Source organism: Oncorhynchus gorbuscha, linkage group LG02, assembly GCF_021184085.1.
Source record: "Oncorhynchus gorbuscha isolate QuinsamMale2020 ecotype Even-year linkage group LG02, OgorEven_v1.0, whole genome shotgun sequence".
In the NCBI taxonomy this organism is placed as follows: domain Eukaryota; kingdom Metazoa; phylum Chordata; class Actinopteri; order Salmoniformes; family Salmonidae; genus Oncorhynchus; species Oncorhynchus gorbuscha.
In genome coordinates this window covers 95,172,162-95,199,790 of record NC_060174.1, presented here as the reverse complement: position 1 = coordinate 95,199,790, position 27,629 = coordinate 95,172,162, and the positions used below count along the sequence as shown (strand labels likewise).

The following is a 27,629-nucleotide window of genomic DNA, read 5'->3' as shown; positions in this document are numbered from 1 at the left end:
GTAGACTAGAGTAAATAAGGTACAGTAGACTGGATTGAATCAGGTACCGTAGACTAGAGTAAATAAGGTACAGTAGAGTGAATCAGGTACAGTAGACTAGAGTAAATAAGGTACAGTAGAATGAATCAGGTACAGTAGACTAGAGTAAATAAGGTACAGTAGAGTGAATCAGGAACAGTAGACTAGAGTAAATAAGGTACAGTAGAGTGAATCAGGTACAGTAGACTAGAGTAAATAAGGTACAGTAGAGTGAATCAGGTACAGTAGACTAGATTGAATCGGGTACAAGTAGATTAGAGTTAATAAGGTACAGTAGAGTGGATGGCAGTGGGAGGTAGAGAAGTGTGCTGAGTATCATCTCTGTTTTGTACTCTCCTCCTTCCCTGCATCCCACACCCTTCCTCCTTACCCTTCCTCCCTCCTTCCTTACTTCCCTCCATCCATGTGTGTCTCTGTGGGCCGAGATGTTAACATGCTCAACATGTCTTTAGTTGATAGCTGACTGTCTCTGATATCATACAGCATCTCCCAGACTGAGGGAGCGGGAGTAATCAAATCTAGCTTTATTTATACAGCACATTTCAGACGCAATTTACAATAAAAAACTCATTAAAAACATTGAAATAAAAGCTGAAATATTTACTACACAACAAACATAAGATACAAAACAAAGGAGTGACACAAACTGAACAACTAAAAAGCACCCAGAGGAAAAGCAAAGCTAAAAAGATATGTTTTCAATATGTCCACATTTTCTGGCAGGCTATTCCAGAGTCTGGGGGCATAGTAACTAAAGCCTGCCTCGCCATGCGTCTTGGTCCTAGGCTTTGGGATAGTAAAAGGCCAGAGGACCTGAGGGACCTACTGGGTACAGAACTTAAAGCCTGCCTCTCCATGCGTCTTGGTCCTAGGCTTTGGGATAGTAAAAGGCCAGTGCCAGAGGACCTGAGGGACCTACTGGGTACAGAACTTAAAGCATGCCTGACATGTATTGCGGTGCACAATCATGGATTGATTTTAAAAATCTATAGAAGAATCTTAAATAATTCTAAAACTCACAGGCAGCCAGTGCAGAGACCTTAAAACCATTGTAATATGTGCTCCCCCATCTGGTCTTCGTCAGTACCCGTGCTGCAGCATTCTGTATGTTTTAAATCAAATCAAATCGAATCAAATTTTATTTGTCACATACACATGGTTAGCAGATGTTAATGCGAGTGTAGCGAAATGCTTGTGCTCCTAGTTCCGACAATGCAGTAATAACCAACAAGTAATCTAACTAACAATTCTAAAACTACTGTCTTATACACAGTGTAAGGGGATAAAGAATATGTACATAAAGATATATGAATGAGTGATGGTACAGAGCAGCATAGGCAAGATACACATAGATGGTATCAAGTACAGTATATACATATGAGATGAGTATGTAAACAAAGTGGCATAGTTAAAGTGGCTAGTGATACATGTATTACATAAGGATGCAGTCGATGATATAGAATACCTAAGGAATACCTAGGATAGGATAAGTAATCCCTCTCACCCCCCCCCCCCTTTAAGATTTAGATGCACTATTGTAAAGTGACTGTTCCACTCGATGTCATAAGGTGAATGCACCAATTTGTAAGTCGCTCTGGATAAGAGCGTCTGCTAAATGACTTAAATGTAAATGTAAAATGTAGAGTACAGTATATACGTATGCATATGAGATGAATAATGTAGGGTAAGTAACATTATATAAGGTAGCATTGTTTAAAGTGGCTAGTGGTATATTTACATCATTTCCCATCAATTCCCATTATTAAAGTGGCTGGAGTTGAGTCAGTGTCAGTGTGTTGGCAGCAGCCACTCAATGTTAGTGGTGGCTGTTTTACAGTCTGATGGCCTTGAGATAGAAGCTGTTTTTCAGTCTCTCGGTCCCAGCTTTGATGCACCTGTACTGACCTCGCCTTCTGGATGATAGCGGGGTGAAGAGGCAGTGGCTCGGGTGGTTGTTGTCCTATATGATCTTTATGGCCTTCCTGTTGTTTCCTGAAGTCCACAATCATCTCCTTAGTTTTGTTGACGTTGAGTGTGAGGTAATCAAGCCTACCACTGTTGTGTCGTCCGCAAACTTGATGATTGAGTTGGAGGCGTGCGTGGCCACGCAGTCGTGGGTGAACAGGGAGTACAGGAGAGGGCTCGGAACGCACCCTTGTGGGGCCCCAGTGTTGAGGATCAGCGGGGAGGAGATGTTGTTGCCTACCCTCACCACCTGGGGGCGGCCCGTCAGGAAGTCCAGTACCCAGTTGCACAGGGGCGGGGGGAGCTGTTGAGACCCAGGGTCTCGAGCTTGATGACGAGCTTGGAGGGTACTATGGTGTTGAATGCCGAGCTGTAGTCGATGAACAGCATTCTCACATAGATATTCCTCTTGTCCAGATGGGTTAGGGCAGTGTGGTTGAGATTGCATCGTCTGTGGACCTATTTGGGCGGTAAGCAAGTTGGAGTGGGTCTAGGGTGTCAGGTAGGGTGGAGGTGATATGGTCCTTGACTAGTCTCTCAAAACATTATGACGGAAGTGAGTGCTACGGGGCGGTAGTCGTTTAGCTCAGTTACCTTAGCTTTCTTGGGAACAGGAACAATGGTGGCCCTCTTGAAGCATGTGGGAACAGCAGACTGGTATAGGGATTGATTGAATATGTCCGTAAACACACCGGCCAGCTGGTCTGCGCATGCTCTGAGGGCGCGGCTGGGGATGCCGTATGGGCCTGCAGCCTTGCGAGGGTTAACACATTTAAATGTCTTACTCACCTCGGCTGCAGTGAAGGAGAGACCGCATGTTTTCGTTGCAGGCCGTGTCAGTGGCGCTGTATTGTCCTCGAAGCGGGCAAAAAAGTTATTTAGTCTACCTGGGACCAAGACATCCTGGTCCGTGACTGGGCTGGATTTCTTCTTGTAGTCCGTGATTGACTGTAGACCCTGCCACATGCCTCTTGTGTCTGAGCCGTTGAATTGAGATTCTACTTTGTCTCTGTACTGACGCTTAGCTTGTTTGATAGCCTTGCGGGGGGGGAATAGCTGCACTGTTTGTATTCGGTCATGTTACCAGACACCTTGCCCTGATTAAAAGCAGTGGTTCGCGCTTTCAGTTTCACGCGAATGCTGCCATCAATCCACGGTTTCTGGTTAGGGAATGTTTTAATCGTTGCTTTGGGAACTACTTCTTCAACGCACGTTCTAATGAACTCGCACACCGAATCAGCGTATTCGTCAACATTGTTATCTGACGCAATACGAAACATATCCCAGTCCACGTGATGGAAGCAGTCTTGGAGTGTGGAGTCAGCTTGGTTGGACCAGCGTTGGACAGACCTCAGCGTGGGAGCCTCTTGTTTTAGTTTCTGTCTGTAGGCAGGGATCAACAAAATGGAGTCGTGGTCAACTTTTCCGAAAGGGGGGCGGGGCAGGGCCTTATATGCGTCGCGGAAGTTTGAGTAACAATGATCCAAGGTTTTTCCACCCCTGGTTGCGCAATCGATATGCTGATAAAATTTAGGGAGTCTTGTTTTCAGATTAGCCTTGTTAAAATCCCCAGCAACAATGAATGCAGCCTCCGGATAAAACTAAAATAAAGTTCGTTCAGAGCCATCGATGTGTCTGCTTGGGGGGGGGATATATACGGCTGTGATTATAATCGAAGAGAATTCTCTTGGTAGATAATGCGGTCTACATTTGGTTGTGAGGAATTCTAAATCAGGTGAACAGAAGGATTTGAGTTCCTGTATGTTTCTTTCATCACACCATGTCTCGTTAGTCATGAGGCATACGCCCCCGCCACTCTTCTTACCAGAAAGATGTCTGTTTCTGTCGGCGCGATGCGTGGAGAAACCCGTTGGCTGCACCGCTTCGGATAGCGTCTATAGAGCCATGTTTCCGTGAAGCAAAGAACGTTACAGTCTCTGATGTCCCTCTGGAATGCTACCCTTGCTCAGATTTCATCAACCTTGTTGTCAAGAGACTGGACATTGGCAAGAAGAATGCTAGGGAGTGGTGCATGGTGTGCCCGTCTCCGGAGTCTGACCAGAAGACCGCCTCGTATCCCTCTTTTTCGGAGTCGTCTTTTGGGGTCGCTGCATGGAATCCATTCCGCTGTCCTGTTTGAAAGGCAGAACACAGGATCCGCGTCGCGAAAAACATATTCTTGGTCATACTGATGGTGAGTTGACGCTGATCTTATATTCAGTAGTTCTTCTCGACTGTATGTAATGAAACCTAAGATGACCTGGGGTACTAATGTAAGAAATAACACGTAAAAAAAAAACTGCATAGTTTCCTAGGAACGCGAAGCGAGGCGGCCATCTCTGTCGGCGCCGGAAGTTCAGGGAGGTGTTGAGGGTGAAGGTTCGATTAAGTCTCACTGTCGTATCAAAGTGAATTGAGCGTTTTGCTTATCTGACCACCCCAAAACATATCTACCCCTACCACTCCAGTATCCCGGTCACCTTACCCGAAAACATATCTACCCCTACCACTCCAGTATCCCTGTCAACATAGAAAATATTAACTGGAACAAAACATAGAAATTATAAACTAGAATACCCCCTAGTCACACCCTGACCTACTCCACCATAGAGAAACAAGAGCTCTTTTTGGTCAGGGGTTGACAGCTGCATATGCCCTGACGCGAATTGCTTTTGTTAAATCATCACCCGTTTGGTGAAGTAGGCTGTGAGTCGATGATAAATTAACAGGCACCGCATTGATTATATGCAACGCAGGACAAACTAGTTAACTAGTAATTATGTTCAGATTGATTGTTTTTTATACGATAATAGTTATTATTTATTTATTTTTACCCCTTTTCTCCCCAATTTCGTGGCGTCCAATTATTTTGAAGCTACTATCTTGTCTCATCGCTACAAGTCCCGTACGGGCTCGGGAGAGACGAAGGTTGAAAGTCATGCATCCTCCGATACACAACCCAACCAAGCTGAACTGCTTCTTAACACAGCGCGCATCCAACCCGGAAGCCAGCCGCACCAATGTGTCAGAGGAAACACTGTGCACCTAGCAACCTTGGTTAGCGCGCACTCTGCCCGGATCGAGACAAGGATATCTCTACCGGCCAAGCCCTCCCTAACCCGGACGACGCTAGGCCAATTGTGCGTTGCCCCACGGACCTCCCAGTCGCGGCCGGTTACGACAGAGCCTGGGCGGGAACCCAGAGTCTCTGATGGCACAGCTGGCGCTGCAGTACAGCACCCTTAACCACTGCGCCTCTGCCTCTGCCTTTCTGCAAATTTTAATTGATTAATTTCCTCACTCATCCAAGGAGATCTCTATTTGGATGTGGCCCTTTTCAACTTTACTGGAGGTATGGTATCAATGGTCGCTCTTAATTTGCTATTAGTTATCTAAATCATCAGAAGAGGAAGTCAGAATAGGTGGTGGAGTATTGTTCATACACTCCATGAAATCTGGAGCAACGTCAGAGGTAAGGTAGCATTTCTTAATAATTCATTCAGTGCTAAAAAAGACACTATGGTGATCAGATAAGGCAATATCAACAATAGAGGATATGTCAATAGAAATCCCCTTGGTAATAACCAGGTCCAGAATACGGCCGTGGTTATGTGTGGGCCCAGTAACATGTTGGATAAAGTCCATAGAGCTCAAAAGATGAATACATTCAATGGCCCTGGAGTCCATGTCTTTTTCAACATGAATATTAATATCGCCCAGCACAATGATTTATCATAGTTCTCAAGGACAATAGACTATACTTCAGATAAATCAGTAAAGAAAGTGGGGCAGTGTTTTGGTGGCCTATACAGGGTTATGGCCAGCACGGGTGGCTGACATTTAAACAGTAAAGTATGATGCTCAAAAGACCCAAAATCGCCAAACGAAATGACCGTACAGCTGAGAGCATTAGTAAAAATAGAAACATGCAATCAACTTTTCACTCTAATTTTATTATTATTATTTTTTATTTCACCTTTATTTAACCAGGTAATGAGGTCATTCACGAGAAAGGTTTTTACTTGTGATTGCTCTAACATTTAAAAGTGCCATAGTCCTATGAGTGTAGGCCCCTCTGCCTCTGGGGCATCTGCCTCGAAGTAACCAATGGAATAACAACCAAATTATTAAAGTTACAACCACGTTTTCTGACAGTCTCCGATCCATCAGAATGGTAGGCGATAACTGTTTGTATTAACTCGAGTTAAAGGAACATAATGTAGGTTACTCACAATAGCCATAGTGCTATTTCTATAGGAGTTAATATGCTTTCCAAGTCCTCTGTTGCTTATTCTGACAGGAAGAACTTGAGCACTACCAGACCATGTCTGTCAGTCTCTAATACAGTTTGCGATGTTGCTGGAAATAATCCTGGAACCCCTGCAGTTAGGGTGAATCCCGTCTCTTTTAAAAAGTGCTGGTTGCTCCCACAGTAAATCAAAGTTGTCACAAAAAGAGACATTCCTGTCGTTGCAAAGTTTCTTCGGGTACAAGTTCAGGGCAAAAAGTTGGCCGAAACGTTCCGAACCCCTTCGGTAGTACGGGAGGGGGCCAGAGGTAATTATTCTCTTCCCTGTGCTAGCCAGGGAGTAAAATATATATATATAATTGATGTCCTCCCTCAGTTCTTCAGACCGCCTAAAACAAAGGTAATTTAAACCGATGTGAGTGACGATGGTGTCAATGTTGGAGTAGTTGCGCCTCTGTGGTTTTGTCACTCATTTTGTGGCACTGTTGCGGCGTTCACGTACTAGTCAACTAGGAAATGCTCAGAAATGTTCGACTTGCTAACTGGTTGTAGTTATATACGTGTCATGTTCAACGAATCAGCAAGCCTGTGTATATTTGGTAAATGTACTTGTATATTTTGTATGATATGGTGCTTTCACCATTGGATCACCAAGACCTGTAAATAAATGTACACTCTGAGCACGTCAACCTGCCTTGCCTTCTGCTGATTTCATGCCCTTATGACTGCAACATGTCCCTATTTTACAATTACATCATCAAAATGTGTTGTAGACAAAATATTGAAAAGGCCTGGTAGCCTCAATAAATAGACACAGATTTGTAGTTGAACATTCCATGCCTAGATTTTAACTTTTAACTTGACCTAAGACTTGTGACTCGACTTGACTTGCTCTTAGAATGCTCGACTTGGACTTCACTCGAGACTCGGCCCGTTGTTCTTGGGACTCGACTTGAACTCAGACCTTTTGACTTGAGACCTGCTTGTGACTCGAATAATAGTGACTTGGTCCCACCTCTGGTTTTCTTTCCCTCTATTGTCTGGCCCTGTGAGAACCGGAGTTGCCAGGCTGCAGAGAGGCTCTGTGGCAGCTAACACTGGGCCATAATGACAGACAAGGAGCCATGCATATCTTATATACACAGACAGCATGCATCGTCTCCAAAAGCTGCGTTTGACAGTGAAAGTCCCTGGTGGTGGTGACAAAGCACAGACGGACTGACAGACCAAGAACAGGGCTAATGAATTGTTTAGACTCACACAGGAAGTGATTTGATAGGGTGAGTTCCAAATGGAACCCTATTCCTTATGTACTGCACTACTTTTGACCAGCCCTCAAGTCTCTGGTTAAAAGTAGTGCACTATATGGGGAATAGGGTGCTATTTGGGAGACACACATACTGGCTGTGAAATTATTTTAAATTCAGTGAAAGAAAGTGTGGTCAAATCCCCCATTCTGTACTCCGTCACTCAGTCAGTCCTACACTTCCTCTTCCTATGGGTTCCAAGGTTGTTATAATTCCTCTTCCTATGGGTTGCAGGGTTGTTCCAGACTTCCTCTTTCTATGGGTTCCAGGGTTCTTCCAAACTTCTAATTCAAATCAAATGTATTTATATAGCCCTTCTTACATCAGCTGATATATCAAAGTTCTGTACAGAAACTCAGCCTAAAACCCCAAACAGCAAGCAATGCAGGTGCAGAAGCACGGTGGCTCGAAACCTAGGAAGAAACCTAGAGAGGAACCAGGCTATGAGGGGGTGGCCAGTCCTCTTCTGGCTGTGCCGGGTGGAGATTATAACAGAACATGGCCAAGATGTTCAAATGTTCAAAAATGACCAGCATGGTCAAATAATAGTAATCACAGTGAACAGGTCAGGGTTCCATAGCCGCAGGCAGAACAGTTGAAACTGGAGCAGCAGCACGGCTAGGTGGACTGGGGACAACAAGGAGTCATCATGCCAGGTAGTCCTGAGGCATGGTCCTAGGGCAAAGGTCCTCTGAGAGAAAGAAAGAAAGAAAGAGAGAATTAGAGAGAGCATACTTAAATTCACACAGGACACCGAATAAGACAGGATAAGTACTCCAGATATAACAAACTGACCCTAGCCCCCCGACACATAAAATACTGTAGCATAAATACTGGCGGCTGAGTCAGGAGGGGTCAGGAGACACTGTGGCCCCGTCCGATGGTACCCCCGGACAGGGCCAAACAGGAAGGATATAACCCCACCCTCTTTGCCAAAGCACAGCCCCCACACCACTAGAGGTATATATTCAACCACCAACTTACCATCCTGAGACAAGGCCGAGTATAGCTCACAAAGATCTCCGCCACGGCACAACCCAAGGGGGGACGCCAACCCAGACAGGAAGACCACGTCAGTGACTCAACCCACTCAAGTGACGCACCAGTAAGCCAGTGACTCAGCCCCTGTAATAGGGTTAGAGGCAGATAATCCCAGTGGAGAGAGGGGAACTGGCCAAGCAGAGACAGCGTGGGCGGTTCGTTGCTCCAGTGCCTTTCCGTTCACCTTCACACTCCTGGGCCAGACGACACTCAATCACAGGACCTACTGAAGAGATGAGTCTTCAATAAAGATTTAGATTTAAGGTTGAGACCGAGTCTGCGTCTCGCACATGGGTAGGCAGATCATTCCATAGAAATGGCGCTCTATAGGAGAAAGCCCTGATCAAATATTTTGGTTCTAGTCAGGATTCTAGCAGCCGTATTTAGCACTAACTGAAGTTTATTTATGGCTTTATAGTCGGAAAGTAGAGCATTGCGGTAGTCTAACCTAGAAGTGACAAAAGCATGGATTAATTTTTCTGCATCATTTTTGGACAGAAAGTTTTTTATTTTTGCAATGTTACGTAGATGGAAAAAAGCTGTCCTTGAAACAGTCCTGATATGTTGGTCAACAGAGAGATCAGAGATCAGGGTCCAGAGTACCGATGAGGTCCTTCACAGTTTTATTTGAGACGACTGTACAACCATCAAGATTAATTGTCAGATTCAACAGAAGATCTATTTTTCTTGGGACCTAGAACAAGCATCTCTGTTCTGTCCGAGTTTGAAAGTAGAAAGTTTGCAGCCATCCACTTCCTTATGTCTGAAACACAGGCTTCCAGCGAGGACAATTTTGGGACTTCACCATGTTTCATTGAAATGTACAGCTGTGTTTCATCCGCATAGCAGTGAAAGTTACATTATGTTTTCGAATGACATCCCCAAGAGGTAAAATATATAGTGAAAACAATAGTGGTCCTAAAACGGAACCTAGAGGACCCAAGAGGTAAAATATATAGTGAAAACAATAGTGGTCCTAAAATGGAACCTAGAGGAACACCGAAATTTACAGTTGATTTGTCAGAGGACAAACCGTTCACAGAGACAAACTGATATCTTTCCGACAGATAAGATCTAAACCAGGCCAGGACTAATTTGGGTTTCCAATCTCTCCAAAAGAATGTGGTGATCGATGGTATCAAAAGCAGCACTAAGGTCTAGGAGCACGAGGACAGGTGCAGAGCCTCGGTCTGACGCCATTAAAAGGGTCATTTACCACCTTCACAAGCGCAGTCTCAGTTCATATGGGTTCCAGGATTCTTCCAATGGGTTCCAGGGTTGTGAGACGTTCTCTTCTTATGGGTTCCCGGGTTGTTCCAGACTTCCTCTTCCAAACTTTTTCTTCCTATGGATTCCAGGGTTGTTCCAGACTTCCTCTTTCTATGGGTTCCAGGGCTGTTCCAGACTAATTCTTCCTATGGGTTCCAGGATTCTTCCAAACTTCTTCTTCCTATGGGTTCCAAGGTTCTTCCAGACTTCCTCTTTCTATGGGTTCCAGGGCTGTTCCAGACTTATTCTTCCTATGGGTTCCAGGGCTATTCCAGACTTATTCTTCCTATGGGTTCCAGGATTCTTCCAAACTTCTTCTTCCTATGGGTTCCAGGGTTGTTCCAGACTTCCTCTTCCTATGGGTTCCAAGGTTCTTCCAGACTTCCTCCCAGAAGGCTTTATATTTTGGATGGAACATTTGATGTTACTAACCTCCCACAGACATTCATTATTCATTACAATCATGGTCATAGTCAGATCAACCGAAGCACTGTGAATCTCAAGGGTGTCAAACTCAATTTCTGGAGGGCCGTGTGTCTGTTTTTCAGTCCTCCCTTGTACTTAATTGATCAATTAAGGTCAATGTTTAATTAGCATCTCCCCTCACCTAGTTGTCTGTCTTAATTGGACATGAATTGAAAGGAAATAACAAAACCAGCAGACACACTGCCCTCCAGGAAGTGAGTTTGACACCCCTGCTCTGTAGTGTGGTTTCTATGGTCCCTCTCACCTTTCGTCTGTCTATCTCTCCCCCAGGTTTCTCCAAGACCTTCCCTCTGGACAACTCCCTGTTTGACAGCTGGCTGGCCCAGTCGGTGCAGATCACAGCTGATGACATGCTGAGCAAGTGGGCCCTGGAAGCCGGGCAGCACCGTGACAAGACGGCCAACCTGCTGTCTGACCAGCTGCTGCAGGGAGAGGAGAACCTGCTCAGCCTTATGATGGACCACTCCATGAAGTCCACCTGGAAGACCCCTCAGCTGGGCCGCAAGACCCGGGGCAAGCCCCGGACCCGGGGCCATCACTCCACCACCAACACCGCCGCAGCAACAACCGACACCCCCCCTGCTGCTGCAGCCTCTACAGCCAAGGGGGCTCTACTGGCAGAGGAGAGGCCAGGCCATGGGGCTCGTAGAGGGGAAAGGTCCCGGGGCACCAAGGCCCTCCACCACCGCCACCCCCAGACCAGGAGCACTGAGGCCCCTCTGGACCCGCCACCGCAGCCGCCCACCTCCAAAATGGACTCCTGTCACATCTCGGAGGAGCGTGGCCCCTGGGACAGCCTCACGGGTACTGGGGTAACGTCCTCCCCCCTGGCCTCCTGTTTCCCTCCATGCAGTAGTCCTGGGACAGTGCCTGAGTGGGGGTCAGGGGGGGGTCCCATTCCCCGCACGGCCTTGCGCCTCCGCTTGCACCGGCAGGGCAAGTCCCGGGGTAAGGGTGGGGCATTGCAGGAAGCTGTGGAGCGCCCCCTGGAAAGGGAGAGAGAGAGGGACCCCCACCCCGTCTCCCACCCAGTGAAGGAGACATCATCATCGCTGCTGGACCCCGAAACAGACTGCTACTTCTCTGACGCCGAGCAGAGCGACTCAGACACACACTCCAGCGCCCGCAAGCTTCGTCTGGCTCAGTTGCATTCTGGGAGCGAGGACCTGCTGAGGAGGAGCGTGCTGGCTTTGTAGAAAAAACTGAGACGAGCGCACACATACACACACCATCGACCAGAACACACACTGTTTTCTCAGACTGACTGGAGCTCCATCCCAGCTCCCTCTGCCACGGCTTCTGTCTGTGCTCTTTATATTAAAATTGTAGTTATTTTCTTTCTAGATCGATTTAATGAACAAAATCTCAGTACATCACTAGTCATGAATCAGTTTATCTGCTCTGTTCTGGGGATTTGAATGTAGCTGCTACATAGTTAAACAATGAGGCCCTAGATGTTTGTAGTTAAAGTAACTGTATGATGATGTAAGAAGAGAAAGTGGATTTGGACTACGTTACGTTTAGGTTTTAGTTGGTTTAGATGTATAACACGGTGGTAAACCATGTCATCAATCCTTTCTAGCAACGTGGGGTCAGTGGTAACTAACCACAAATGTTGGGGTGAATACTTTGTGGACATTATAAGCTAGTTCAGGTGAATCACTTATTTTCAAAAGACCTAAGATGGATCCCATGATGCAATCCCTGGGATATGATGTTTAAAAAGCCTTTCAGTTCAGAATCAGACCCAGAACAGGTCTAATGGGCTAACCCATCAGTCTGAGAAATATACAGAAAATATCACAAAAATATTAGCCTTTAAAAGCACAAATAGCTAACAGGAACTGTAATGCAAACATTGTGCATAAACACACACACACATATACACCACACACATTACACAAACACACACACGATTACATTCTCAAAGCTACTCCCTCTGCATTCAGCCGTTGTTGTAACATACTGTTTGAGAATTACGTCAGCTCTTCACTGACTCTGCCTCCTCTTCCGTTTGAATCATTGGAGAAACAATATTTAACAAATTGTGTGCCTTCTGTTGCTCCCCCAAAATGAGTTTATCAATCACTTCTATAATCTGATTTGTTACAATCAAAAAAGGGAAACCTGTTGTATTGGTAATCAAGCGTACCGAAACAGATGACCTTAATTGTAGTGCCTAAAAAAGGATGTATATACAGCTTTTGCCATGAATCAACCCAAAGGCACGCAAAACCACACAGATACACAGTTCTACCATATTTGTGCAAATTGCTGCCCCAACAAAGCAACTTCTGGAGTCGTTGTTGCTCCCGTCAGACGAGTGGTATAATCAGCTACAGTACAGACTCCTGGATTCTGACTTCTTTTTTTAGTTCTTTGTAAATTTGTTTTAACTCTTGTTTTTTCGTCTCAGAGAGTTGTATTTTATACTTAAAGTGGTCCACAGTATTTTCTCAGGGTTTAAAAAATCGAAGAAGACATATAAGGGTTGAAAATGTATTGAAATCAAAGTTAAACCGTAAATATATTATACTATAAAAAGGCTATTTTATACATATAAGTATGTATAGAAAAAGTTCCTTTGGCAAAGCTTCACTGTTTGAACTGACTACTACTGTACTGAGAGCTTTTCTCCTGTCTCAATCGGTACACTACTACTGCTACTTCTACTACCCAACTGGCTGTCTCCTGAGTTGATGATGCCAAAGAACAGTGTAAAACAAACTGGGCAGCATGCACTCACTCGGGCAGCGTCCTAAACAACACCCTATTCCCTAGATAGTGCACATGGTGCCGGTTGGGACACAGCCTCACTCTCCAGTGTCACCATGGGATCCGCTGAAGGACATGAATACGGAAATCTACCTGATGCCAGCAGCGCTGTTCTAGTCGATTCAATTGGGAGTTCTGCATTGCTCAGGCCTGCTCTGGCCTGGTGTGGCTCGGCTTTAACACCCACCACCACTATTCCACCTTGGACCCTCCCATTCCCTGCTCCCTTAAGGCTGTTACTTACTGGCCCTCTGTGCCACTGACCTACTCTGGACGGAGTGTCGCAGTTCCCCCCTGCCCCCTACCTGGGAAGAGTTGAATGCCGCTGAACCGTGTGTGTGTGTGTGTGTGTGTGTGTGTGTGTGTGTGTGTGTGTGTGTGTGTGTGTGTGTGTGTGTGTGTGTGTGTGTGTGTGTGTGTGTGTGTGTGTGTGTGTGTGTGTGTGTGTGTGTGTGTGTGTGTGTGTGTGTGGCTGATGGTTCAGAGCCCACTGACACCCCCAGTGCTGTTATCACAGATTTGGAATGTAGAAGATGACTAGATTTTTGTGTTTTTGTCCGGTCCCCAAATGGGACCCATATTCAGGATGAAACCCCCTAAAACAGTGTATTGGTCAGGTGGCTCTGTCTGTCTGTCTGTCTGCAGACAGTCCGGTTACTTCCTTTGGCCACTTCATTTCCATCCACCGTAACCCTTGGAGACAGACCAGTATAACCATAGAAATAGAATGAGTAGCACATTCTATTCATTCTTACTCTATGATTGCAATGTACACAATAACAACAACCATGCTTATTGTTGTCTGCAGATAGGTCGTCTGGGTGGATGAATAGGGTTAGCGCTGTAGTAGCCCCAACGAATCCACCCAAACACCTAGTCGTTTACGTGTTGCTAAGACGATGAAATGTAAACTTGGTTTCAATATTCAATGTATACACCAATTTAGACTAGACAGTGTTTTAGACGGAGCCCTTCATGTACGGCCCCTAACGTAGTAGAAAACAGGTTGTTATTATTGGAGTGGGGCATCTACGCCCTCTTCCTCCGCTTCCTCTCAGAAACAGTAGGCTCTCATTTTAGTGAGGTGGTGAAGTCTTTTAGTCCAGCAGGCAGCAGGTGACTGCACTTTTCATACAGATTATAGATGGATGGAGGGATAGATGGTATTATATCCTCGATGGACAGTAATATCCGACAGAGTACCTATGGATTACTATTATCCTCCTCAAGCAGGGTTTCTTTGCCCCATTCCTGAGCACCCACAGGGTTGCGTGTTTTGTTCCAGCCCACACTAACCCACCTGATACCGATCATCAAATTGATGATCAGTTGAATTTAGGATGTGTTAGTGCTGAGCTGGAACAAAACATACATTCGGACAGTTGGTCCCCTGATAGGGTTGAGAAAGGATGCTTTGGTGTAGCTGTGGATGAATGTCCTAGTGCTGTCTCCGTACCACCTAGGAACTGCTGCTGCTGCTGTTGTTGTTGTTGTCGTTTGTAGCGTGAAACGGCCATCAGCACACTAACAGAACACAACGATGACGTCATTGATGAGAAGGATCTCCTCTTCTGTGTTAGTTGCTTCCTCCCATAGGGAACTGGTTCAAGGCTGTAGTAGTTCGACTGCCGTTTACCTATCTGGTTTTTGTATGCACCAACAATAGTATATGATACTGCACTAGAGACCGTTTTGTTTCCTTGTTAAAAGCCTTCGCAAGCTGTTTTTGTAACGCTTCTGCCGCGGCTCATATAACTAGAATGCTGACTCATAATCAGACCAACTGCTTCCTTATTGGCGCTTTAGCTCTCTGACAGTTGACGGACTGCTTCCACACAGTGAAGTATGGTTCCAATCCAACACCCACCCCACAGACTAGGGTTCTGTCTCACTCCCCTCCCTGCTTCAGTGTTCCGCCAGCCCGCCTTGACTTCTTCATTGTTTAGAGCACAGCAGGATCAAAGGAACAAACTTTAAGGTCAAATAATGACATGCGTGTGTAGTGGAGAGAGCGTTTGTCACTCTGCTGCTTAGAGAGAGAATGTTTGCGCCCTGTCCACACAGTGTACTTAAACAGGCAGGGAATCTGAACAATACCCGTCTCTCCCTTTTTCTGTGTGTCACACAAACTCAGTGCAAACACTTCGTTTTTACTGGAGCTCATTTTATTTGCTTTCTTTGCTTTTGTTTTATACAACCAGAGAGAAAATTATTTGATAAAACAAAAGGGGGAATTTCTAATTGCAGTTCAGTTGGCCAGGCCGGCTCTCTTGTGGGCTGATAGTTCAGTTGGCCAGGCCGGGTCCCCTGTGGGCTGATAGTTCAGTTGGCCAGGCCGGCTCTCCAGTGGGCTGATAGTTCAGTTGGCCAGGCCGGGTCCCCTGTGGGCTGATAGTTCAGTTGGCCAGGCCGACTCTCCAGTGGGCTGATAGTTCAATTGGCCAGGCCGGCTCTCCAGTGGGCTGATAGTTCAGTTGGCCAGGCCGGCTCTCCAGTGGGCTGATAGTTCAGTTGGCCAGGCCGGCTCTCCAGTGGGCTGATAGTTCAGTTGGCCAGGCCGGCTCTCCAGTGGGCTGATAGTTCAATTGGCCAGGCCGGGTCCCCTGTGGGCTGATAGTTCAGTTGGCCAGGCCGGCTCTCCAGTGGGCTGATAGTTCAGTTGGCCAGGCCGGCTCTCCAGTGGGCTGATAGTTCAGTTGGCCAGGCCGGGTCCCCTGTGGGCTGATAGTTCAGTTGGCCAGGCCGGCTCCCCAGTGGGCTGATAGTTCAGTTGGCCAGGCCGGCTCTCCAGTGGGCTGATAGTTCAATTGGCCAGGCCGGCTCTCCAGTGGGCTGATAGTTCAGTTGGCCAGGCCGGCTCCCCAGTGGGCTGATAGTTCAGTTGGCCAGGCCGGCTCTCCAGTGGGCTGATAGTTCAGTTGGCCAAGCCGGCTCTCCAGTGGGCTGATAGTTCAGTTGGCCAGGCCGGGTCCCCTGTGGGCTGATAGTTCAGTTGGCCAGGCCGGCTCTCCGGTGGGCTGATAGTTCAATTGGCCAGGCCGGCTCTCCAGTGGGCTGATAGTTCAGTTGGCCAGGCCGGGTCCCCTGTGGGCTGATAGTTCAGTTGGCCAGGCCGGGTCCCCAGTGGCTGATAGTTCAATTGGCCAGGCCGGCTCTCCAGTGGGCTGATGGTTCAATTGGCCAGGCCGGCTCTCCAGTGGGCCGATAGTTCAGTTGGCCAGGCTGGCTCTCCAGTGGGCTGATAGTTCAGTTGGCAAGGCTGGCTCTCCAGTGGGCTGATAGTTCAGTTGGCCAGGCCGGCTCTCCAGTGGGCTGATAGTTCAGTTGGCCAGGCCGGCTCTCCAGTGGGCTGATAGTTCAGTTGGCCAGGCCGGCTCTCCAGTGGGCTGATAGTTCAGTTGGCCAGGCCGGCTCTCCAGTGGGCTGATAGTTCAGTTGGCCAGGCCGGCTCCCCAGTGGGCTAATAGTTCAGTTGGCCAGGCCGGCTCTCCAGTGGACTGAACAGCGTGCAGCTGAAGCCTGGAAGAGACCTTTTGTTCTCTCACTTCCTCCATGGAGAACGCTCACAGGAAACTAACCCCTGTTCTCTGGCAGCACAGTGGCCGGGTCTCAAATGGTACAATATTCCTTTTATAGTGTACTACAGGCCCTGGTCAAAAGTAGTGCACTATCAAGAAAATAGGATGCCATTTGGGATGCACACAAACTATTTCTGACCAGCAGGGTCACAGAATGTGTTGCTCTCATTAAAACCAATAGTTCCCCTCCAGAAGTTAGAGGCTCAGACTTGAAAATAAAATAAAAATGTAATCCAATGACATTTCAAATGTTTTTTTGCGATGTTAGTTTCCTGACCTGTATGCACTTATGAGTCCATTTCCAGGAGATAAGGTTTAATATCCAGAACCACAGCTGCTCCTCCTAAGGTTGGGCCAATTTACCATTAGTGTCTCTGCAAGTGAGCCAAGCTCAGATTTTTTGCAATTTTTGTAACTGATCTGGCATCACTTTTCTGCCTCCAAATTCAGGCTACATCCCAAATGGCACTGTATTCCCTATGAAGTGCACTACTTTTGACCAGGGCCCTTAGGGCTCTGGTCAAAAGTATTGCACTAGGGAACAGGGTGACATTTGGGATGTTAAGTCTCTAAATACGTGTCCTGTATCTCCTACTGGTCACATCCATCATTTTGATAGGAATCAGTGATCTCTCTTATCAAAGCAGACACTGACATGGTTTCCTCCTCCCTCCTCCACCTGCCTGTGTTATTTGTCCTTAAAAGGCGCTGAAATCTACTGCTGCCGTGTACAATTCAATTCCTCACCCATTTTGGCTCTATCTGCATCAGTTATACAATACGATAATATGAATGTTGCAGGAGTTTATCCTGCTGTATTTTTTGTTTCAAAGAATATTGTGCCATTTGTTAATAGCAAAGATAAATATTGAACATATATTAAAAAGAAAAGCTATTTTAAATTATTTTGGGGCTTTTTTTTGCAATATTTATTTTCTTGTATTAGAATCTTCTTTGTAGGAGGAAAAATTAAACATGTATTTTTCATTAGTGCAAAAACCTATTTTTCCTTTTTGTACAATTTCAATGTTAAGCAAAACATTAAAAAGCAATATGATGTTCCATGTGACTGTATCTGCATGCTGTTTGTGTTGCCTTGACGACGGCTGCGTCCACTATGACCCTGTTCCCCCCTCCTCCCCCGGCACTCTAGAGTGGTTGACCAGTGTAGTCAATAAAGCAGTGCTTTCTGTGTACACATGCTCTCGCCTCTCTCCTCTCGTCTCCCTGTTCAGGTCACCATCCCAACAGCTCTTCCTTTTAAAGGGCAATCTACGATTGAAATAACAACAAAGCAGACACCCCAACACTTTTTGGTAAACAGTTGAGGGATGGGGTACGATAGTTGAACTAAGCTCATGAGGCATTTATAAGTTATATGCTTCAAGAATCAATGGCTCGATATCATTCATTTAGAAGTCCAAAAAATGGATGTATCATTGCCAGAATTCCCCTTTAAAGAGCATTCCAGGTTGATTGATTCAACACAGTGCGACTCTGAATCTATCTGGGCCACAACATGGACTCGGCGGTAACTAGACTAGATACAACCTGGATTGTTGTCAGAGACTGTTTCTATCACTTGTATTTAACATGTAGGTTGTGAGATCGATTGCCCCATAACATACTAAACATCCCAAGTTGTAGGCCTAGTGAATGTTGACATCATAACTGCATGTGTAAGAATAGCATAAGGTGATGATACATTGTTGGTATTAATACATTTACAATAGAATCCTCATACAGCTAGTTACTTTCAGTGCTTGATGGCACATTCTGTAGCTAACTATACCATGCCCCTATATCAACAGTTGACGTTTCCAAATTAGCATCCAAACCAAAACATACCATTAATTGAAGAATCGATGAAGCAAGATCATCTTTATAACAAAATGTTCATGGACTTCTGCCATGTTCATACAACACCACCAGGACATCCAGCATGCAGAGTAACTTTGGGTTGAAACATAACACCATGGATACATCCTAAATGGCACCATATTCCCGTTATAGTGTACTACTTTTTACCAGATCCCTTTGGGCCTGTGCACTAAATTAGGGAATATGATGCCATTTGCGATGAACCCAAAGGCTAGTTTGAATAAATCATTCTTACATTATCTGGAATCGCCTGTTCCCATCCATAAAGGCTAAATGTTAAGAGCGTGTCTGTCTGTATGCTCTGCTATGAATTAGAGTATCCCGCTGCTCTTAAAGAAACAGGCGTTGACTTTGTGGAGTGCTTGTTTAAAGTATCCTACACACCAAGCTGCTGGAAATGAAAGCTAGTTTGTTATTGTTGCTCTTGACCTGGGTCCAGGCAGGGCACTTTGCTGTAAGTGACGTTTGACTTCCCATACTACCCCTAGTAAATACTCAGCATGGCTGCCTCTAGCCTGCATGTGGGAAACTAGTGTGAGTAGAGCAGCTGCTGCTTTTTAAGGAAGGTTTTACTTGCAATGACTGATATGTGGTTGTCGTAGCTACCTTTGTTCAATGCACTGTAAGTCGCTCTGGATAAGAGCTGCTAAATTACCTCAATGTAGTGTGTGTGTGTGTTTTAGGGGGGGGTTTACCTTTATTTAACTAGGCAAGTCAGTTAAGAACAGTGTGTTGGACTATACAGACATACTGTACTCCTTGAGAGAAAATCCATCAAAACTAAAAGTTGGTTGATTCAATAAGTAGTGGTACAGTGTCTTTAGGCCTCACTTTATTCTTATTACATATACTGAACAAAAATATCAACGCAACATGTAAACTGTTGGTCCCATGTTTCATGAGCTGAAATAAAACATCCCATAAATGTTTGATACACACAAAAAATGTAGTTTTCCTCAAGTTTTGTGCACAAATTTGTTTACATCCCTGTTTGTGAGCATTTCTCTTTTGCCAAGATAATCCATCAATCCTGACAGGTGTGGCATATCAAGAAGCCAATTAAACCGCATGATTATTACAAAGGTGCACCTTGTGCTGGGGACAATAAAAGGCCACTTTAAATGTGCAGTTTTGTCACAACACAATGCACAGATGTTTCAAGTTGAGGGAGCATGATCATTGCATAAGTGCACCTTGTGCTGGGGACAATAAAATTCCACTAAATGTTGTCACACAACACAATGCCACGGATGTCTTAAGTTTTGAGGGAGTGTGCAATTGGCATACTGACTGCAGGGATGTCCACTAGAGCTGTTGCCAGATAATTTAATATTAATTTCTCAACCATAAGCTTCCAACGTCATTTTAGAGAATTTGGTAGTACGTCCAACAGGCCTCACAACCGCAGACCAGTTGTATGGTGTTGTGTGGGCGAGCGGTTTGCTGTCAACTTTGTGAATAGAGTGCCCCATGGTGGCGGTGGGGTTATGGTATGGGCAGGCATAAACTACGGACAATGAACACAATTGCATTTTATTGATGGCAATTTGAATGCACAGAGATACCATGACGAGATCCTGAGGCCCGTTGCAATGTCATTCATCCACCACCATCACCTCATGTTTCAACATTGATCATGTAAGAAGGATCTGTACACAATTCCTGGAAGTTGAAAATGTCCCAGATCTTCCATGGCCTGCGTCCTTACTAGACATGTCACCCATTGAGCAGGTTTGGGATGCTCTGGATTGACGTGTACGACAGCATGTTCCAGTTCCCGCCGATATCCAGCAACTTGATTTGATTGATTTGATTTGATTTGACTTGGCACAGCCATTGAAGAGGAGTGGGCCAACATTCCACAGGCCACAATCAACAGCCTGATCAACTCTGTGAGAAGGAGATGTTGCGCTGCATGAGGCAAATGGTGGTCACACCAAATACTGACTGGTTTTCTGATCCACACCCCTACCCTTTTTATTTTTGAAGGCATCTCTGTGACCAACAGCTGCAGTCATTTGAAATCCATAGATTAGTACCTATTCATTTCAATTGACTGATTTCCTTATATGAACTGTAACTCATTAAAATCTTTGAAAATGTTGCATGTTGCATTTATATTTTTGTTCAGTATAATTATTTGATAGCCTCACTGCTGGTTAGATAGACTCCTTGATACCTCTGATGTCATTCAGTCGGTCAGTATAAACAAACAGTTGGTAAATGTGATGTGACTGTAATGTGTTTGTTGGTGAATAACCCCCATGTCCTCCTCTTCCTCTTGTGGAACATTCCTAAACAGAAACAGGTTGCAGTTGGGTCATCCTGCCACACGAGGGAGCAGCCATAATTTTGTCTCCTGCAGGGTAGGTGGAAAAAAGTAACTTCGGAGTGGCATTTGCTGCCATGATTATGCCAATGCTATAGCCAAGCATCACTTAGTAACATAAATGGTGGCTGCTACCATGACAGGACGTCTACATCAACTGGCCTGACTGGCAGAACAGTGTAAGTAGGAAGGGAGGTGTTGACAGTGAAACACTCAATTACCCACCTCTAGTGACCTCTTGTGGCCGTATTAAATGACTTCAAAATCAATGGCTTCTTCATTCCTCACCTAGTACTCGGCTACAGTTACAATACACCACTGAGGACAACGAGCTACAATACTGTCCTACTTTTGAGATAAGCTCTATCGACAGTCCCAAACCTGACACTGGATCTATTGTCAACACCAACCTATAACTTTCAAAGATGCCTAGGACCTGTAGCCTTCAGTCTAAGTGTTTATTAAGCTGTACAATAGTAGGTTAATAATGAATTACAGTGGGTCTCTGTTTATCATCAGGGGAGGATATTTCAACCGGTTGCATTATCCTCTGTCATAGCCCTAGGCTTTCTCCTTCTTGGCTCTTTTGAAGTGTCTGGGCTGACAGATCTGTGAGTCCCCCTCCAATAGCGCTGTCTCCACTGTTTAAGTTTATATATTTAGGGACGGTGTCCTCTGGGATTGTGTGTGTCCATGCGTGAAAAAGATCCAGGCAGCATTATTCTGAGTGCCTTCACTCAAGGACCCCCACTGGCCTATCCCCCTTCCTCACAGAGACTTAAAATACAGCGCTGCTTTTGCAGTTTCCTTCTCTCTTTTTTGCTCACCTTTTCAGAGATGTTAGCCGGTGTGGTGCCGCCAACAGCCACCTAGCCTCTTCCCATGGTAACAAGGAAGTGATTCTTCAGTGAGGAAGACGATAGGCTTTCACTACATGAGGGGCATTCCATCCATGCCTGTACAGTGGCGTAAATTCTTCCTACTCTGTACTTCTAGTTTGTTTATTTTTTGTCGTGAACAACAAAATACTATTTTTTTACTACTGCGTCATTAATCAGGAGAGACTAACTCTCTCCTTCTCCTTTCCCCACCCTCTCTTTCGTTCTCCCTATTTCTCTCTTTCTCTTCACTAAAGCCAAACAGAGCCAGTAATCTCATTGATGTGGATGTGTCATAGTCAGAGTCAGTGATCTCATTGATGTGGATGTGTCATAGTCAGAGCCAGTGATCTCATTGATGTGGATGTGCCATAGTCAGAGCCAGTGATCTCATTTATGTGAATGTGTCATAGTCAGAGCCAGTGATCGCATTGATGTGGATGTGTCATAGTCAGAGCCAGTGATCTCATTGATGTGGATGTGTCATAGTCAGAGCCAGTGATTGCATTGATGTGGATGTGTCATAGTCAGAGCCAGTGATCTCATTGATGTGGATGTGTCATAGTCAGAGCCAGTGATCGCATTGATGTGGATGTGTCATAGTCAGAGCCAGTGATCGCATTGATGTGGATGTGTCATAGTCAGAGCCAGTGATCTCATTGATGTGGATGTGTCATAGTCAGAGCCAGTGTTGGTCCAAGTCTGTCCAGCCTGAAAACATTGTATGTCTATTTTTGGTTACTGTGGTGCAAAATCAGTGTCGCCCCCGGAAACGGGCAGCAACCTGCCATAGTGAGTGAAGTACTGTCTCTCTGGCAACGGCTCACAGTTTCTAAATGGGCATGGCTTCAGCACATACTTCAGTACAAGGTGTACCGAAACTCACTCATCCTAGGAAGTGAGGGTGGTCCATTGTGGTCCATTGTGACATTTATATGCATGTAATACGTTTGTGTGTTTTATCTGCATTTCACCTTTTTTTATTCTTTTTTTACCTTTATTTTACTAGGCAAATCAGTTAAGAACAAATTCTTATTTTCAATGACAGCCTAGGAACAGTGGGTTTAACTGCCTGTTCGGGGGCAGAACGACAGATTTTGTACCTTGTCAGCTCGGGGATTTGAACTTGCAACCTTTCGGTTACTAGTCCAATGCTCTAACCACTAGGCTACCCTGCCGCCCTACCTACCTACCTAATGGTAGGTTGTAAAAGTCTTGATTTTGTCATAATGATTTATTGCTAGGCAAGAAGACAGGTCTCATGTGTTTTGAAAAGACTTGGTCCGGCCTCATTCTCAGTAGTGTTGGCCCTATAATGTAGTGTTGGCCCTATAATGTAGTGTTGGCCCTATAATGTAGTGCTGGCCCTATAATGTAGTGCTGGCCCTATAATGTAGTGTTGGCCCTATAATGTAGTGTTGGCCCTATAATGTAGTGTTGGCCCTATAATGTAGTGTTGGCCCTATAATGTAGTGTTGGCCCTATAATGTAGTGCTGGCCCTATAATGTAGTGTTGGCCCTATAATGTAGTGCTGGCCCTATAATGTAGTGTTGGCCCTATAATGTAGTGTTGGCCCTATAATGTAGTATTGGCCCTATAATTACATTTACATTTAAGTAATTTAGCAGACGCTCTTAACCAGAGCGACTTACAAATTGGTGCATTCACCTTATGACATCCAGTGGAACAGCCACTTTACAATAGTGCATCTAAATCTTTTAAGGGGGGTGAGAAGGATTACTTATCCTATCCTAGGTATTCCTTAAAGAGGTGGGGTTTCAGGTGTCTCCGGAAGGTGGTGATTGACTCCGCTGTCCTGGCGTCGTGAGGGAGTTTGTTCCACCATTGGGGGGCCAGAGCAGCGAACAGTTTTGACTGGGCTGAGCGGGAACTGTACTTCCTCAGTAGTAGGGAGGCGAGCAGGCCAGAGGTGGATGAACGCAGTGCCCTTGTTTGGGTGTAGGGCCTGATCAGAGCCTGGAGGTATTGAGGTGCCGTTCCCCTCACAGCTCCGTAGGCAAGCACCATGGAACTGGAAGCAAGTGGAGAGAGCGGAGGAGCGGTGTGACGTGAGAGAACTTGGGAAGGTTGAACACCAGACGGGCTGCGGCGTTCTGGATGAGTTGTAGGGGGTTAATGGCACAGGCAGGGAGCCCAGGCAACAGCGAGTTGCAGTAATCCAGACGGGAGATGACAAGTGCCTGGATTAGGACCTGCGCTGCTTCCTGTGTGAGGCAGGGTCGTACTCTGCGGATGTTGTAGAGCATGAACCTACAGGAACGGGCCACCGCCTTGATGTTAGTTGAGAACGACAGGGTGTTGTCCAGGATGACGCCAAGGTTCTTAGCGCTCTGGGAGGAGGACACAATGGAGTTGTCAACCGTGATGGCGAGATCATGGAACGGGCAGTCCTTCCCCGGGAGGAAGAGCAGCTCCGTCTTGCCGAGGTTCAGCTTGAGGTGGTGATCCGTCATCCACACTGATATGTCTGCCAGACCTGCAGAGATGCGATTCGCCACCTGGTCATCAGAAGGGGGAAAGGAGAAGATTAATTGTGTGTCGTCTGCATAGCAATGATAGGAGAGACCATGTGAGGTTATGACGGAGCCAAGTGACTTGGTGTATAGCGAGAATAGGAGAGGGCCTAGAACAGAGCCCTGGGGACACCAGTGGTGAGAGCGCGTGGTGAGGAGACAGATTCTCGCCACGCCACCTGGTAGGAGCGACCTGTCAGGTAGGACGCAATCCAAGCGTGGGCCGCGCCGGAGATGCCCAACTCGGAGAGGGTGGAGAGGAGGATCTGATGGTTCACAGTATCGAAGGCAGCCGATAGGTCTAGAAGGATGAGAGCAGAGGAGAGAGAGTTAGCTTTAGCAGTGCGGAGCGCCTCCGTGATACAGAGAAGAGCAGTCTCAGTTGAATGACTAGTCTTGAAACCTGACTGATTTGGATCAAGAAGGTCATTCTGAGAGAGATAGCGGGAGAGCTGGCCAAGGACGGCACGTTCAAGAGTTTTGGAGAGAAAAGAAAGAAGGGATACTGGTCTGTAGTTGTTGACATCGGAGGGATCGAGTGTAGGTTTTTTCAGAAGGGGTGCAACTCTGGCTCTCTTGAAGACGGAAGGGACGTAGCCAGCGGTCAGGGATGAGTTGATGAGCGAGGTGAGGTAAGGGAGAAGGTCTCCGGAAATGGTCTGGAGAAGAGAGGAGGGGATAGGGTCAAGCGGGCAGGTTGTTGGGCGGCCGGCCGTCACAAGACGCGAGATTTCATCTGGAGAGAGAGGGGAGAAAGAGGTCAGAGCACAGGGTAGGGTAGTGTGAGCAGAACCAGCGGTGTCGTTTGACTTAGCAAACAAGGATCGGATGTCGTCGACCTTCTTTTCAAAATGGTTGACGAAGTCGTCTGCAGAGAGGGAGGAGAGGGGGGGGGGAGAGGATTCAGGAGGGAGGAGAAGGTGGCAAAGAGCTTCCTAGGGTTAGAGGCAGATGCTTGGAATTTAGAGTGGTAGAAAGTGGCTTTAGCAGCAGAGACAGAAGAGGAAAATTTAGAGAGGAGGGAGTGAAAGGATGCCAGGTCCGCAGGGAGGCAAGTTTTCCTCCATTTCCGCTCGGCTGCCCGGAGCCCTGTTGTGTTGGCCCTATAATGTAGTGTTGGCCCTATAATGTAGTGTTGGCCCTATAATGTAGTGTTGGCCCTATAATGTAGTGCTGACCCTTTAATGTAGTGTTGGTCCTATAATGTAGTGTTGGCCCTATAATGTAGTGTTGGCCCTATAATGTAGTGTTGGTCCTATAATGTATTGTTGGTCCTATAATGTATTGTTGGTCCTATAATGTAGTGTTGGCCCTATAATGTAGTACTGGCCCTATAATGTAGTGTTGGTCCTATAATGTAGTGTTGGTCCTATAATGTAGTGTTGGTCCTATAATGTAGTTTTGGCCCTATAATGTAATGTTGGCCCAATAATGTAGTGTTGGCCCAATAATGTATTGTTGGTCCTATAATGTAGTGTTGGCCCTATAATGTAGTGTTGGCCCTATAATGTAGTGTTGGCCCTATAATGTAGTGTTGGCCCTATAATGTAGTGTTGGCCCTATAATGTAGTGTTGGTCCTATAGTGTAGTGTTGGTCCTATAATGTAGTGTTGGCCCTATAATGTAGTGTTGGCCCTATAATGTAGTGCTGACCCTTTTAACTGCCAGCTTTCACTGAAATACAGTAAATTACAGTGGCCTTTCCAATCAACAAAGGCCCTATAATGTCGTGTTGGTCCTATAATGTAGTGTTGGCCCTATAATGTAGTGTTGGCCCTATAATGTAGTGTTGGTCCTATAATGTAGTGTTGGCCCTATAATGTAGTGTTGGCCCTATAATGTAGTGCTGACCCTTTTAACTGCCAGCTTTCACTGAAATACAGTAAATTACAGTGGCCTTTCCAATCAACAAAGACCTATGAGTTTTGTCCAAACTCACAACCCACTGGGCACAGCTGTAATTTCAAGGTATAGTTTTGATTTCAATTTGGTTGTTGTCAACTAACGTGAATTAAACAAAAAAAGTAACCATGTCATTGGATTTAGGTTAATACAAATTATTTTATGTTGATGAATGTTTGCAAATGAAATCTGTTTTCCACATTGATTCAACATCATTACATTGGATCAATGTTGTTTCCACGTAACAAATGCAATCAGTTTTTGCACTGTGGGAAAGGTCTCTTCAAACAAAGATTGGATTTATAGTTACGAATATACATTTTTCAAGTCTATTAGATTTTTGTCTCAATTTTTGCCTCAGCAAACAGTTAGGCTCCAGTCAAGTCAAATTTGATCATTTAGTTGAGAACAAGTTCTCATTTACAACTGCGACCTGGCCAAGATAAAGCAAAGCAGTGCGACAAAAACAACAACACAGAGTTACACATGGGATAAACAAAAATACATTCAATAACACAATAGAAAAATCTATATACAGTGTGTGCAAATGTAGTAAGATTAGGGAGGTAAGGCAATATAGGCCATAGTGGCAAAATAATTACAATTTAGCATTAACACTGGAGTGATAGATGTGCAAGTAGAGATACTGGGGTGTAAAAGAGCAAAAATTAAAAACAATATGGGGATGAGGTAGATGGGTAGGCTATTTACAGATGGGCTGTGTACAGGTGCAGTGATCGGTCAGCTGCTCTGACAGCTGATGCTTAAAGTTAGAGAGGGAGATATGAGTCTCCAGCTTCAGTGATTTTTGCAATTCGTTCCAGTCCTTGGCAGCAGAGAACTGGAAGGAGAGGAGGCCAAAGAGGAGTTGGCTTTGTGGATGACCTGTACCTGCTGGAGCGTGTGCTACGGGTGGGTGTTGCTATGGTGACCAGTGAGCTGAGATAAGGCGGGGCTTTGCCGAGCAAAGACTTATAGATGACCTGGAGCCAGTAGGTTTGGCGACGACTATGAAGCGAGAGCCAGACCAACGAGAGCATACAGGTTGCAGTGGTGGGTAGTATATGGGGATTTGGTGACAAAACAGATGGCACTGTGATAAACTACATCTAATTTGCTGAGTAGAGTGTTGGAGGCTATTTTGTAAATGACATCACCGAAGTCGAGGATCGGTAGGATAGTCAGTTTTACGAGGGTATGTTCAGCAGCATGAGTGAAGGTGGCTTTGTTGTGAAATAGGAAGCTGATTCTAGATTTAATTTTGGATGGTAGATATTTAATGTGAGTCTGCAAGGAGAGTTTACAGTCTAACCAGACACCTAGATATCTGTAGTTGTCCACATATTCTAAGTCAGAACCGCCCAGAGAAGTGATGCTAGTCGGGCAGGCGGGTGC

At 45.7% G+C, this 27,629-nt stretch overlaps 1 protein-coding gene across 3 annotated transcripts in view; it reads left to right on the top strand.

The window, feature by feature from the left end:
- Positions 1–19,194, top strand: part of LOC124013641 (protein Jade-1-like) — a 221,689-nt gene extending 202,495 nt beyond the window's left edge. Inside the window, exon 13 of one of the 3 annotated variants that reach the window (XM_046328003.1) lies at positions 10,627–19,194. In XM_046328003.1, the coding sequence (XP_046183959.1) occupies positions 10,627–11,552 (926 nt within the window). In that variant the 3' untranslated portion in view covers positions 11,553–19,194. The remainder of the gene's footprint in view (positions 1–10,626) is intronic. The other 2 variants (XM_046327995.1, XM_046328013.1) reach the window with 2 other exon arrangements.
- The last annotated feature ends 8,435 nt before the right edge of the window (positions 19,195–27,629 follow it).